General features: G+C 39.0%; 1 protein-coding gene across 2 annotated transcripts in view; it reads right to left on the reverse strand.

Annotated features, from left to right (window-relative positions):
• Positions 1-6,087: 6,087 nt before the first annotated feature.
• The window catches only part of LOC147636924 (clustered mitochondria protein-like), a 55,017-nt gene continuing 45,800 nt past the window's right edge, over positions 6,088-15,304 (reverse strand). For both annotated transcript variants that reach the window (XM_086800507.1, XM_086800508.1), the window contains 23 exons: positions 15,113-15,272; positions 14,712-14,905; positions 14,271-14,372; positions 14,041-14,176; positions 13,727-13,855; positions 12,644-13,055; positions 12,421-12,525; positions 12,214-12,332; positions 11,288-11,396; positions 11,061-11,201; positions 10,806-10,976; positions 10,460-10,546; positions 9,982-10,209; positions 9,455-9,568; positions 9,254-9,322; positions 9,019-9,177; positions 8,381-8,437; positions 8,239-8,279; positions 8,020-8,139; positions 7,596-7,905; positions 7,398-7,505; positions 7,228-7,287; positions 6,088-7,092 (listed from right to left, as the gene is read on the reverse strand). In XM_086800507.1, the coding sequence (XP_086656633.1) occupies positions 6,520-7,092; positions 7,228-7,287; positions 7,398-7,505; positions 7,596-7,905; positions 8,020-8,139; positions 8,239-8,279; positions 8,381-8,437; positions 9,019-9,177; positions 9,254-9,322; positions 9,455-9,568; positions 9,982-10,209; positions 10,460-10,546; positions 10,806-10,976; positions 11,061-11,201; positions 11,288-11,396; positions 12,214-12,332; positions 12,421-12,525; positions 12,644-13,055; positions 13,727-13,855; positions 14,041-14,176; positions 14,271-14,372; positions 14,712-14,905; positions 15,113-15,272 (3,704 nt within the window). In that variant the 3' untranslated portion in view covers positions 6,088-6,519. The remainder of the gene's footprint in view (positions 7,093-7,227; positions 7,288-7,397; positions 7,506-7,595; positions 7,906-8,019; positions 8,140-8,238; positions 8,280-8,380; positions 8,438-9,018; positions 9,178-9,253; positions 9,323-9,454; positions 9,569-9,981; positions 10,210-10,459; positions 10,547-10,805; positions 10,977-11,060; positions 11,202-11,287; positions 11,397-12,213; positions 12,333-12,420; positions 12,526-12,643; positions 13,056-13,726; positions 13,856-14,040; positions 14,177-14,270; positions 14,373-14,711; positions 14,906-15,112; positions 15,273-15,304) is intronic.

The raw sequence follows: 15,304 nt of genomic DNA on the forward strand, positions 1-15,304 counted from the left end.
TTAAATATTTCTTCAGTTTTTCCAATTCGATCTAAAGTGAATGTTGAATGTATGGTTTGCTAGTTTTATTGTTTAAGTCTTTAGATAGTAGAAATAATAAAATAAATGCAAAAACAAATATGAACCATTTGCAAAATAAAGTCAACACATACCTTCATGGTTGATAGTATAGTTAAAATTATCTGGCAAAATCAATTTTAACACTCTAAAGACATGTGAATCTTTATACTTTCTATGCATACGAAATATAAAGTTCTTAATTTAAAATGAAATATTAAAGAAGGAGAAAAATAAAAACTAAAGTTAGAATTTAAGAGTTGTTATTGCAATAGTACTTCAACACAATTCATGAGAAACTTGACATCATACAAATAAAATATAAATTGACTATTGATATAAAGATAGGAGAAACTTACATTGAGCTATCAATACATTCAAAATTTAAGCACGATATAAACATGAATATAATGAATGACTAGCAACAATTCTAATAACCTTGATTGATGAAATGAAGACATGAATTTAACTATTTCATGATAACTCTCTCTTAGGAATCAAAATAAAAAGTTCAAGTCATAGGTGAGTTCATGCCAAATGCCAATACTAGAAAAAGGTATTATTATGTGATTGCTTAAGGTCATCATGAAGGTCTCTAAACTTAAGAGGACTTAGGGTTCGTACAATCTTTCAAAGAAATAATTGTGATCATGCACGTGTGGTAGTGGAGTTCCATGCAAACTTACATTTTCACAAAGAAAACAGAACAGGATAAAAATTCTAACACATCTTCTAATGTCTCTAATTCAAACTAGGCCAAACAAAATAAACTTGTACATGTCATTCTTTGACAGAATCTATGGCATAAATTTTATTGAAGCTTATATAAATACCTTTACAAGATATTTATGTCCAATGAAGGTTGTAAGGCTTGAGGGGTTTGAGGGAAACTAGAAGCTCTCAAAGCTTTGATATTTATAAGGGCTTTTTGATGGTTGTGGGCCTTTAAGGCTTACGTCAATATGGGGGCTTCAAGGCTTCAAAGCTTTAATGCTTAAGGGTTAAAAGAATATAAAAGAAAAAACGCTTAAGGTTTGAACTTAAGGGTTAAAAGAATATAAAAGAAAAACGCTTAAGGTTTGAACTTAAGGAGATATAAGCTTCATCTAACTTTTAGAAGCTTTTTAAAATCTTTTAGTTAAAGCTTTAAACCTTAGGTTTTTTTTAAACACTGTATCAAGAAAACAGAAACGCCGTCCCATCAGCACGCATGAAGCCCTTTTTATTTTTTTAATAAAAAGATATGAAGCTTTTTAAGCTTTAAAAGGGGCTATATTTAAAAAAAGGTATGAAGCTTTTTAATAAAAAGGTATGAAGCTTTTTAAGCTTTAAAAGGGGCTATATTTAAAAAAAGGTATGAAGCTTTTTAAGCTTTAAAAGGGGCTATATTTAAAAAAACATTTTTTCTTTTTCTTTTCTTTTCTTTTCCTTCACGTCTATGAATCCGGCTGGCCTGTGCACATCACATTGAAAGAAACAAAGGAGAAAAGAAAAAGTTGCGCGTTCACCTTGCTGTGCCGTTGCCATCGCTATAGGAAGTGGAGAAAAAAAAGAAGAAATTTTGCAATTGACTTTTGTTGATTTGCTAGGATTCTCTCTTGGTTAAAGCTTTAAGCCAAAATAAATTCTATTGTAAAAACCCAATAAGTGCTTTTTTTTCTCTCCACTTCGCAATTCTAAAATTAGGCCCTTGATCCTCAATGTGCTCATTCGAACCATACTAATGGATTTTGAAGGGGTTGACAATTGAGAAAGGTGGTTTTGCAAGAGCCATACTAATGGATTTTGAAGGGGTTGACAATTGAGAAAGGTGGTTTTGCAAGAGGAAGGATGGTTTGGGTTTCACAGAGGTGATTTTTTTTTCAAAAGTTGAAATTCATCTTGATCAAGTGGCTCAGAAAATTCACATAACCCTTCAAGCTTTTGTCCATGAGTTCTTGAGTCTTTCACTACTTTAGCCTTTGGATTCTTGTAAGGTTTCCCCTATTCTTCAAATCCAAGTACCCCTAGGCTCTGATAGGGACCTCAAATGCTTTTTGAAGAATAATATAAAACTCGTATAAACATCAAGAGCTAAATGATAGAATTGAATTCAAACTAACAAGATTGAGTATAAGTTAAAATAAAAATACGAAATAGAATAGGCATCACCTTCAACATAGTATTGGATGCAATCTCGCCCCCCAAGAAGTGTTTGCATCCTCCCACTTCTTGAGTATTTATGTCTTCATTCATAAAAATAGCCAATATACCAAAAATAATTCCACGCTTATACATGGGCTTGCCCTTTATAAAAATAGGAGTTGCTTTTACCAAAAGATTAGATAAATCCTTCCTATCTAAACCACTAATCGAAAAATACATAAAGAAGCCCAAAGGCTAATTCACGTGCAACAAAATGAATAGTTTCACGCCCATGTATAACAAAAGTGGGCGACCAACAATAATACAGAATATCTCGTAGTAAACAATATGCCCAAAATACCAAAATCATTGGCTATCCTACCAAAGCCAAACTACTAAAAAGGAGAATCTTCCCGATAATTGCTCATGCCAAATCGCCGCCATCATGTCCCAGCCATACCGGCTTATGTGAGCACAAGGCTCATCAATCTCACCAAACTACAGGTTATCCATTCAAACACATTACACATTAGCAGCACCTGCTAAAATTACACAACAATACATAAGCATTAAATCCAACACTTACTTCCAGCCATTCCTAATTCATATGTCCTACACATGGAATATTCAAAATCACCCAAGTGCCATGCTACGAACATAGTGGTAATTAGGCGTCCCCAATTAACCAACAGAGGGACGAACGAATAATCCGTAATAAATAGTATAATGACTTTCTTCATTTTCAGTCATATTTTTAGAATAACATGATAATCGCGTTCATTAAAACATCGTGGGTTAATTATAGACTGATGTTGCCGAGATGACCTGGCGCTTTCCTCTACTCGTTGCTTTAAAAAAAACGTGAATAAATTTTGTTCCTACTTTTCTAATCACTAGTTGCATTTTGGTCTTCCCTAATCGTAGACAAAAAAAATCACATTGCCTATGAAATTAACTCTATACTAATTATACATTATGTTAATCAAAGGCTTACTGAATAGTAGACAAAACATGCATAACGACAAGCGAAGCAGATAAGATTTACTACAAATGATCTAGCAATTATGCACAGATGTGTGTACACTTTGGGTGGCATCCATTAATAAGAAGTCGTAGTTTTTAGATTTATTAAATGTAGAGAGAGTTGGTGTGTGTTGCAAAAGCCACGTGAGTACACCATGTTGCAATGCTTAATTGTGAGTTGGGATTTGCAAATTGCCATTGTTAGATTAATACATTGTTGGATTTGAAAAAGTATTTATTTATTAGTGCTTTCATAAATATGTCTTTTTACTTTCTTTACTTTTCTTTAATCTATGATGTGAAATGTCAAAAATAAGAAAAAGATCATAAGAAACAGGGACTGAAAATTTATAAATTCAAACGATCAAAGTAATGAGGTTTCAAGCATTAGAACCAAAGAAAATTTATGATAGACCAAAGAAGTTATCTAATGAAGATGCATTGTGTGATCAATCCAATGTCAACTTTAAAGTGCTTGAGCTAAGTGTGACAATATCATTAGGTAGTTGTGATATTGATGAAGCATTACTAAATAATCTTTATGATTTTATCACAAAAGAATGCCTTGATAGTTCCTCGTTCGAAAGAGGGGATACAATTTTTCATATGCACTATCAAATGTAAAGTAGAATTCATGCAATGTCAATTATTGCAGTTAATAAACTCATTAAAAAGTATCTTGGATGGGATAAGAAGAATCTTATTGGCGAAATCATAATATGTAGATCTTTAAGGCAAAAAAATATACACATTTTATGATCTGATAGATTATTGCAAAAAGATCTGAACAAGCCTCATTATAAAAATATCACATAGTATTAGTGTAAAAGATATTTCGATAGTAATAGAAATTTACATGAAATATGGTGCGGATGATCTCAAAACAAAGTTTATCTTACTCCAATAAACATTTTCCAATTTAAAGTATCCTTTAGATAACAATTTGTGCACAACCATTTATAAAATAAACAAGACAAGAAAGTACTACCCATCTTCTAATTGGATAGCACCATATCAAGGAAGAGAAATGGAGCTACAAAAAATTGATGCTTTATGACTGGTATATCCATCCAATACAACTCTAGAATATATCTTTATATTTTTATTAACAAACAAAATTTACATGCTTCACATCAAAATGTTGATCTTTCAAATCTATGGATAATCACATGGAAGTGTAATAAATGACATTTTTCAAATGTTTCTCAATTTTGAATCCATATGAATTTTTGTCATCATAAATAAAAAGTAACTATGGTCTTATTTATGTGTTTGTCTTTCTAACTTGAGAGATTTGATCTTTTCCAAGGAGGCGGCATTAGGCATTAGGCATTAAATTCCATGGAGTTTTCGCCACCCAACTTTCTCATAATAATTACATTGCACGTCCGTCGTGCATCCATGTATGTAAAAATACCCTTATGTTTATACATTTCAATTATACTTTAGAAAGTGGCTTAGATCATGATTCAAGAACTTTAGTTGCACAACAAGTCTGTATTTTTAATGTGTAAAGACCATAGTGGCTTTGTAAAGACTATGTTATCTCATCAAACAAGGCTTATTTCTTGCTTTGATTGAATTTCATGTAATTTTAAATTATCAAGAGGTTAGCAACGACGTGATACTCAACTCTATTAACGAATGACGCATTCATGAGCTATACCAATCTAGTAACCAATGAGATTACATGAAATTTGTAAAATCAACTTGAAATAAGAGTTAAATGCAGATTAACATGGTTATTATTGTTAATGCATTGAATATACAGATATATGAAGTAAAGCACACTTTTTTGGACGAGCAAAGGAAATAAATATTGACCTGTACTTATACAGTTATGATATTACTCTCTTGATGCACTTAGGTACCAACCCATGTAGAAAGAAAAGGATCTCATAAAAGAGGTAAAGATTCCATATACATTGCTTTTGCAAGACGATAAGCATGTAAATTTTCCTCAGGGCTTCTTGAGCTGTACTTGACCACAAAATCTGAACTCACCTATTTTTCCTTCGAGATTCTGAAGCTTTACTTGACCGCAATCTGAACTCAAACCTTACTCCTATGTAACCCTCTTTCTAGATGCAATCCCTTGGCTTTCAAGATAGTTGTTGTAAGAAAGGGTGAACCTGGGCATAACCACCACTCCACATCCATCACAGTTAATAATACACAGCAGTACCTTAACTTTAAACGTCCTCTGTCTCTTTGGAGATTGCAGATTCCCCCTGATATACTTAATCCACACACTAATTCCACCTAGCATCAACACTCAAATTGACAACCAATTGGCTGCCAAATTGAGGAGAATCTAACTTTAGTTTGATTGCTCACAAAATGACTAATTTCTTTTGTCATGGGGCACAATTAGTATCAGCTGCTAGACTGAGCTGCCTACTCTTGGAACAAGCTCAAAGAAAAATACAGGACTGCTGGAGTTTCTAGCCCCAAAAAAGATTCTGTATTGTCAATCAAAAACCCCATATGAGTTCATCAAACAACCTTTGCAATGAATTGGAGTTAAACCATCTCCTCTCTACAAACCTTGACAATCTTGCACTAAAATCCTTACACACGGTGGTTAAGAAAAACCAAAAAGATCGATTAGCTTTGCCTGTTACCGAGTGCCCACATCATCTCCACTAAGCACCTGTTCACTAGTGTTTGAATGGTAGTAGGAAACAACCATGTGTTGATATCAGACAAAGCACAATCCATCATCTGTTACAGCATAATAAACCACACAGCAGTAACACTTCATGAAACTGGTTTCGTCTCTGTTGAGCTTCACAGTATTTAAGATGAACAAACCAGAAGAGAACTGTGCAGATTGGATTTTTAATTCTTATGATGGGACCTTTAAAATGAATAAACCAAGTAGAGAAGTGTAATCAAGTAGTGGTAAGCTCACTCCAAAACAGCTGGTCCAAACCTGACAGCAAAACAAGTGTGCAATACTGGTACATGTCCGAGATTCTCATTACAGCAGTTCTTGACAACCTTCCACAGAATTATGGCATGTACCTTAGAATAGTGCTGTGCACTGCCGAGACTTTGTTACAGTACCACACAGCTGTAATTATTTGAGTAAAAATTATCTAACGAGCACAAAAATACAAATGCTAACAGTGCTTTACAGGGGGAAAACCAGCCAATTGCAGGACCCCGTTCTCTACTACAACAAAATTGACTGCAAAAATGAAGGAAACCTTCTGTGAAAGACACAATCTGGCTCCCAGACACATTTTAAGGACGCTACTTCTATAGCTACACCCTCCACAGCAAAGACAGTAAGATTAGCTCACAGTGAAATTATGATTCAGCAGCTTTTGATGTCTTCGTCTTCTGCTTCGACTTCTTTGCCTCCAAAACTCCTAAACCTGCACCTAGACCTAGGGGTGTCTGCGCTGCTGAACTGTCTTCCATAGCCTTCTCAACATAGATATCAACGCTGGGGTTATTTACTCCCAAAAACTCCAACTTCACATCACTTATATGGCTTGGGTCTCCCCCTTGAACAGGGCCGTTAGCATCTATCCCACGATCTGTTTCAGGTGTCTCCTTACCACCTCCTTTTGACGAACTTGGAGAGGGATCCTCAACCCAACTTTTTTCGTGCAGTCCATTGTTTGGTATATTCAATAATTCCGGCAAAGCCTGAACAGGAACATTATGAGGAAGAACATTCAAACCCCTAGCTGCAGCCCTTTTTCGGACATCAGCTTTGGCACGAGCACCCCGCTCATCCATACCTCTCGACCTTGGCAAGCTCTCTCTCTCCCCCATCAGTGCAGCAGCTGCTGCTGCAGCTTTGTTGAGAGACCCTCGTGGACCACCTCCACCAGCGGCTGCAGCTTGAAAGGCTTGTAAGAGGTCTGGGCGAGCCTGGTAGATGCAAAAAAACGGCACATTGATATCAAACATGATGATGGTGCTGCATACCACTTGCGATCACAGAAACATGCTCACAAATTTTCTCTTGATATTTTCCATGGATTTTGGGTGTAGGCAGCAATAAACCTTCAAAACATCTGCTGCTTTTTGGGCAGCTGCCACTGTCATTGTCTGCTGTTGACCCTTCTGCTATGTCAATAAACCATCCAAATGCTTAAGAAACAGAAGGACATAGATCCAAAGTGATTATCTTCATATAGAAGCTACTGAACATTAATTTTATCCTAAGCCTCAACCTGCATGTCACGAAGTTGGAAAGTTTTTAACCAATTTGCTGAATCACGTGTCCTAGTGTCATCTTCTCCCAGCTGTTTTGCAAGTATGTTGTAGGTGCTCCGCTCATGCTGTGGGAATTTCAGAAGTCATTTGTGGAAGGCAAAATCGAACCACTCTGATACAATTGAATGTGATTGCAAGGGCATGGAAAAACACACCTGTAATGACAACTTATATGCTCCAATACAATTGAAAGCAATAGCAAGGGCATGGTAGCAAACAGCAGTCTGAATATGGTCTTCTCCCAAGAGTCGCAAGTTTTTCTGCAGCGCTTCCTGGAGGTATCTCAGAGCTACGTTCATTCGCCCTATATCCTGGTACATCATGGCTATATTTATAAAAGTCGCTGCAACATCGGGATGGTCTGACCCACTTGACACATTAAGCAGAAGTAATGTGCGAGCCATGTGACGCAAGGCAAGCTCTGTCTGGTTCAGACCATGATAGAAAAGTGCCATGTTGCCATAACTGCAATGACCACAACAGGCCCCAGGGTAGACATAGCAAAGACATCTGTATCAGACAAACTTGCAAACACCCAGCATGCAGAAGTTCAAAATAAAGCAAGTTTGCATGCAAAACCTGTGAGCAGTGTCAGGATGGTCTAAACCAAGACAGCGTTCGTTGATAATTAGTTCTTTATGTTGTTGCATGATGGCACCAGCCATATCTCCAGCATGATACAGTACCATGGCTAGGTACCTTTAAACATGCAAAAATTTCAATGTAACAAATGTAGTTCCAGTAATAGACTTCAACCATGTAGAGTGAAGAGCAATGAAGAATGAATAGCATATCTACCTGCAGCAATTGGCAACTTCCCGGTGCATAGGCCCACAAACCTGCATTTCTCTAGCATAATTAGTTTGCCAAATCACTGTGGGTTAAAATTAAACATCCTTGACCACATGTACATAACGACAGTATGCCGGGATAGTAATACCTGCTGAAGAATACTAAAACCCTCAGAGAAAAGCTCATAGGCCTCATTGAGTTTTCCCTGACAGACAAAATGGGCAACGTTAAACCACATGCCCTGAAGTAAACATGATTTCCAAACAGATACTTGGGAAACTCAATTCATGTAGTTTGCCAAGAGCGGCAAAACAAGAGCCGGAAAAGGGTCACTCCATGCAGGATGGGTCGTGCTTTTTTAATGAGCTCACTTATCACCTACACATTTCCCACAGGCCAGACTCATAATTGGCACGACACCTGGCAAAGCTCCATGTGATTTTTGCAATCTGGAAGACAGCCCAAGAGCGGGCATCAAATTTATACATGGTAGTGGCCCCACAGAGGAAAATCTAGATAAGTAACCCCAGAGAAAGATTTGAATTTATAGGATATCACTATAATTAAGGTTGCACTGCAACCCTCCATTGACTATCAGCCAAAAGTAAGCAGCCCATCATGCAAAGTGTAGACCATCTGTGCACTGCACAGCTGTGTAGACAGTCCTCGTGCTGCCCATGCACAGGTACATAAGGACTGGTGCACATACACATGCGAGAGCATGTGATGGCCACTGAGAAAACAGTAATTTGCTGATATGCACTTTCTAAAAGAGGAAATATTGACCTGCGCCAGCCTCAGTTTTCCACTTTCTAATAGGTCTCGAGCATCTGCACACATTGGCACAGAGTGCTTCACAACAGCATGCAGATCAAGGATGTCCGTTATTTGAAAAGGACCAACTGCATGGAAATCATAGCTCCTGGCAGCCAGTGTCACTCCAACCTGATTCATAGAAACACATTTATGTCATCCCTGATCCACTGCTCAAAGAAAACAAATCTCTAAACACAATGCACACCTTCTGGCACAAGCTCCGAATGGTTGAAATCTTCCGTACTTTTGTTTGGACATCATCGGGCACTTCAAACTGCACAGCACCAAATTAAAAAACAAAAAAAATCTTACACATTTCAGGCTGTTACAATGGTTTCGATTTAAATAAATCCACGTAGCTCAAAGATGCAGACTGCAAAAATGAGACAAAAAGGGGATGCTTAACCTGGTATTTGAACTTGACACCCTCATGGATGTCCTTCCAAACCAGGAAGGAAGTTATGCATAAATAGGAAGCCTCACTTCCAGCGGCACCCTTTGCAGCAGACAATCCATCACTCTAATAAAAGGATTCAAAAAATTTAAGAAACAAAATGAATAATGAGTTGGACGTTTTGAATTCCTTTACTAGAGGGATGGATTGTCTGCACCCTCTGCAGCAGACAATCCATCGCTCTAATAAAAGAGTTCAAAAAAAATAAGAAACAAAATGAATAATCAGCTGGGCGCCAACACACCGCCGTAAATCAGCTCTATGCAACAATCCAGAGCCTATTGAGCCTTAGGCCCCTTACACATATCCCCACCCATCCCTGCTGTCAGAGGATCTCATGACAGCAGGGCAGGGATGGCTATGATCTGACAACGGGTGGGGATGGCAGCTTATGAATGGACAATCAAGCCCACGCACCATTTGATATGTAAAGGATGTCAAGGGTTGTCAACGAGACAAAAGAAATGACACAAACTTACAGAATTCAAGGAGCCTTGAGAATCAGCGGACTTTTTACCACCCTTCCCCTTTTTCCGTCCCTTCTCTGGAGTTCCAGCTTTACCAGAAGCTTTGACCACAGAAGCATCCGGGATCTTCTCAAATATTAAAGGTGACGTACCCTCTGGGGTGTCATGACCTAGGTAGCAGTTAAGAAAATGTGCAATGGCACCTGCAACATCATGATCTTGGGTCGCTCTCAGAATCCCCTGAAAGCTCAATTCAAACAAAATTGATTAATTCTCACTTTGGTTTGCAAAATAAAGTTAGTAATCATGAAGGGAAGCTGGAACATATATGCAGAGTAAGGGCGTGAGGAAGGAGGGGGGAAAAGGGGAGCAGGGTGGGGGAGGAGATGGTCAACCCAAGTCTAAGCCCTCTTCACAGTGAAGATGTGAATATCAATACTTTTATATAAATGATCTTCGGTGGTCAGAACTCCTGGAATAGAATTCTCACCTTCAATACATGCTTTGCAGTCCGAGTAACCATTTCTACAACACACAAGTCCCATATATGTGGAAGTTGCTTTGATAAATTTGCAACCTGGAATCCAAAAGTATCATGATCATGGACCAACCAAAATCAATGCAGCACAACGGACAGACATAAATGAGGTAAAACTTCCATATAGAGGGACCTGCTCAGTCTTTGTAGCTAGATAAAACTAGCAGTCTATATCAGGTAATAATGCCTAGACACAATACCTGACCTAGCTCTTACATTTAGTAAGAGATCAGCCATAGCAAAGGGTGGCCTAAACCATTCAGGCAGTTGAATCAAAGACAACAGTGCAGGAACATACTTGACCCAAATACCGCATGTTTATGCCATGTGCATGCAGTGCCTCTGTTAAAGTCTGGCCATCCATTGGGGACACCTCCAAGCTGCTCAAGTCTTGAACAAACTTGGGGAGCACAGTTTCCACCAAATATTTCCCTGCTCTCTTTACAGATGCTTCATCATCAGCTATTTCCTGCAGTCGCCAAAATGTTTCAATGATGCCACACTTTTTGAAGCCAAACACTCAGATTCTCAATGTCTAGAAGAGAATGCAGACCTCAGGTTCACCAGCCAGTTTGAAGTCTGTAAGAACATTTGGATTTAGTCGTATTGAAAGAAGCTCCTCTTGTATCAGACTACTGTCCTCCCCTTCATCCTTTTCATCCAGCTTCCCCTTCATCCTTGCTAATGCCTCTGCCTGCATGAGCCATTACTATAGGAAAACAAGTGAGTCACTGCAGGAACAATGCTGCAAACATGCGTGCTTGCAGGAAATGCACTCACTTGGCAAAATGCTGCCACCAGCTCTGGTCTCAGAACAGCATGTCGGAAACCTGTCCCTGTGTAGTTTGCATCCCTCGGAGTTGTTCGCATGAGATCTAGGATATAATGCCTACCAAAACAAGCATAGGGCGATTAATTTCAAAATGGAGAGCTGAGAGGGTTTAGACACCAAGTTAAAAAGGGCAGTTTTAGGCTCAAGGCATGGATGCCATAGACGCGACTACCAACACAGATGGTAGACTTGCAAATTCGACACGGCCATGGCTTGCGAGCAGGCTCTAGCACTCGGGATTCCCAGAATGAGGACCTGGGTTCAAATCTACCCATGACATCTAATTTCAGTACCCACTCGTGCATTAAAAAAAACGGCCATAGCTTTAGGCATGGATGGAATACATGCAACCATGGTTGTCAAAACTTGGCATAGCCCCATTCTCTCACATTTATGCCTGTGAGATGCCATTGCCAACCCTGTTGAGACATTTGAACTTTGCATCCCAACTTGCCAACCAACATTTTCCAAGACTGTTGAGAACAGCGTTGGAGAGTGTTGGTATGCAAGCTGGAAATCCCATATTGGTTGGAAATACAAAATCGGATTACGCTTGACTAGGAAAATAAAAGCCTTCATAATTGTGACAAGAACAGTTTGTGAACATTGTTTTCAAGGGGCCAAATGCAGTGCTTCTTCAACCAACTTGTCTTTGCAGTCAAACTCATGCATTCATCTCTTAATCCTGCTTACACAAATGCCCATGTCTATGTCACCAATTGGGATGTATACACTAACCCGGCATGATGACATAAAATAGTGTTAGAATCCGTTTTTGTTTTCAATTTTTGCCATCTTCAAAACATTTTGGGCCTTGCTGCTTTTATTCCATTGGGACATTTTGACATTTAATATACAAAGTTCAAACACAAACCTGTCATCACTGCCAATTATGCCCTTGCACTCCACAGGAGCAGCCATTTTAACAACAGTGCCAGACCCGTCAAAGACTTCATGCTCCTTGATATGCAGTAGCTTTCCAGCCTCAAGAACCTGGATGTGCTCCCAAAAGAAAGAGTTAGTTGCCACTTCTAGCAGAGAAGCTACCTGGAATCTTCTCCAAGTCCATCCTCAGAAATACCTTGGCATGAAACTTTTCGTTCCAGAATATTTTTTTGCCATTGTCAACAGAGCCATAAAGCAAAGACTCTGACTTATCACCTTGAAGAATTCCAGGTATTATGCTCTGCAAACAATTGAACCTGGTGAATCTTTAACCAACATTCTAAGACTCAGTTAACAACATACATAAAAAGGTTTAAGTTCAATCAATAGCATACTGCCTAGAGGGATACTGCATCCACCTGTGCAACGATTCTGTGACCTCTATAGTCAATAGTAGCCATTGCTAGAGTGTAAAGACCGGTAACATCTGCATTATTATAGGCTTTTGTGCCTTTCAAATCATTGTTGGCTGAGGCATATGTAGCTTGTTCACTCTCCACAACTTGTAGAGATGCACTTCTCTCAGAGAGAGGGTCTGAATCTGTTATCACAGAAGCACCATCTTTGTGATCTTGCACAGACTCTGTATTCACCAGCCTGTCTACAACCTCAACTTTTGAGGAAACCTTCTCATCCAGATCATCTACTGGTTTGGAAGTGTCTTTGCCCTCCCCATTTGAGAGTTGCTTGGATCCTTGCTCATGCAGCTGCTGCATCAATGTAAAATCTCCATCCATTGCAAAACTGAAAAAAATGTTGTTGTGCACGTACCTGGCCAAGATGCAACAAATAGATCTGAACTGAGTGCCAAAACCTGAATCTTGATTTAGAAGCAAAAACTCACACTTCTACCTGGAAAATGTGGACTCATGAAAAATCCAGAATACCCTCTCAAGAAACAACACATTCTTAAGGGGAAGGAGCATGCGCAGGAGACGGATAGACCGAAGGAATTAACATTATCTTCCTATGAGCAACACCAGCATGGTGCTTTCCCAACAACCAAGCATGGAGTGAAGTTTCAAGAGGTTACAGACGTTTCCCTAATAAGCTGCTCAAGAGTTTTATGATAGCTCCATCTTTAAGGTTTCTAACTCCCCAAAATAATCAACTCAAATCAATTAAATTACCTCAGATTATTAGTAAAAGCACACCTTTACTGTTATCAGGTGCTTTTCACACAAGTCCATGCCCAAAGTAGCTAAAAAGCCACTTTGCACCAGAGAGAGCCCTATCCAGGCTCTCCTAAAGGTATTAAGGTATTAACTTAACCCAGTCATGGACATAAAGCGGCTTTCAAGTGGGATTCAAAAATGACTTTTGCAGAAAGGGATAAAAAGGGCATCAGAAACAGAAAAAAACTTGTCACAAACTCATATTTGAATGGAAGCTCGTCTCTCCTGTACTGTGGCCAGAATATGATGCAAGAGCAGAGATTTTACATGTGGAAACGCTCTGGATCTGTTGGATTTATTGGAGGAATACATCGGCCAATTACTCCCTTCGCACCCTTCATTGCCGCATCCACAAAATCACAATTCACCTTATAAAGTGCCCGATCACGCATGATCCTGAAATCAAAAAAATCACCACGCATGATCCTGAAATCAAAAAAATCACCAACTCAAACACCAACACAAAAAAATACACCAATGCTTCCACCCGACCAGTTTCAGATAGTGGAAGTGTGCCAGCTTGTAAATCTTTTGCTGACCATAAAAAAAAAAAACCAAAATAAATTGTGTGCACCCCAAACCTGTCCTGCAAAGTTTTCCGTGGGAATTCCCGGCATGATTGCAGCTCTTCATTCCAATCCCTTTGCATACCTATAGTCTCTGTCCCATATGATGGCATCAAGGCATCTTCAGCTCGAGCAACATCTCTTTTGTGAGCTGACATCACATACACATCGGTTTTTCACACATTTCCTACAAAGACATACATACTGTTGTGTACAAGCATTACACAGCAAATCGTGGGACTTACCAAGTGGAGGATAAGGTCCTAACCAAGGACTTACGGGCAAGAGAGAGGGGACATTTTCGAAAGGGTGTCCTTGGGCTTTACGCTCTAAGACTTCCAAGAAACCTGCACAAATATCAAACACATAGAAAAGGCTGTGATCATGCTAAAGTTTCAACCAAGCAACAGTAAATTGCATCTACCACAGAATTCTTAGAAACATATGTTCCACCCTAAGTGACTTGTACCCCGAATCTGGCTAGTTCGTGTTAGTGAGGCCCCCTTTATGAGCAGCAGCCATATTTGAGCAGCCCAGACATCCGGCATCCTAATCTCTATTGGAGATTGGTGCGCATATTAACAGCCTGATTAAAGTAAAACAGGCTAACATGCAGTGTACAGACGTGGGAACATTGAAATTGCAATCAAGACAATCCTCTGAAAACACGTGGCTAGTGGGCAAACCTTTTGAAAACTTCTCGCTGAGTTGTCGCAAGAGAGCCACCAAAGTTGTGGCCTCACGAGTCGGATTAATTGGGCGAGGATCCAATATAGTTCCCACACTCGCATTAACAAAAAAGCCTTTGGTATGGGCTGTTACACAATAGCTTTTCCCTTCCAGTATATGAATGTCCAAATAGATCAGATCTCCAAGGAGCCTGCAAACATGCAACGTAGCATCACTAGAACAAAAGTAATCCTCTTCAGAAACCTCTCCATCCTCTGCCTTAGCTAAAGGTCCACCTATTGTTCCATTTTTGGGGCAATGATATTTTGTTCTCCAAAGTAAGTTGCTACCACAAAACAAGAGGATTCAATATGTTCATACTTCATTGGCTTTTCTCACATCTTGTGAGTATATTTACCTTCGAAAGCCAGGGACGGGATTAAAAGATGAGAAAGCAATGCTCTCAACACATTTGATCTCTTGTAGACTGGGAGAAGCAATAAGGTTTCCCAACTGCGCAGCTGCATCTTCCATGAACCCAAGGCCTTCCAACTCTGGTGCTTCTGTCTTGACTACCCCTTCACACACAAACAGTCAATATAATTCAATA

Source organism: Cibotium barometz, chromosome 7 (assembly GCF_041138505.1).
Source record: "Cibotium barometz isolate CiBa-2024 chromosome 7, ASM4113850v1, whole genome shotgun sequence".
Lineage (NCBI taxonomy): Eukaryota > Viridiplantae > Streptophyta > Polypodiopsida > Cyatheales > Cibotiaceae > Cibotium > Cibotium barometz.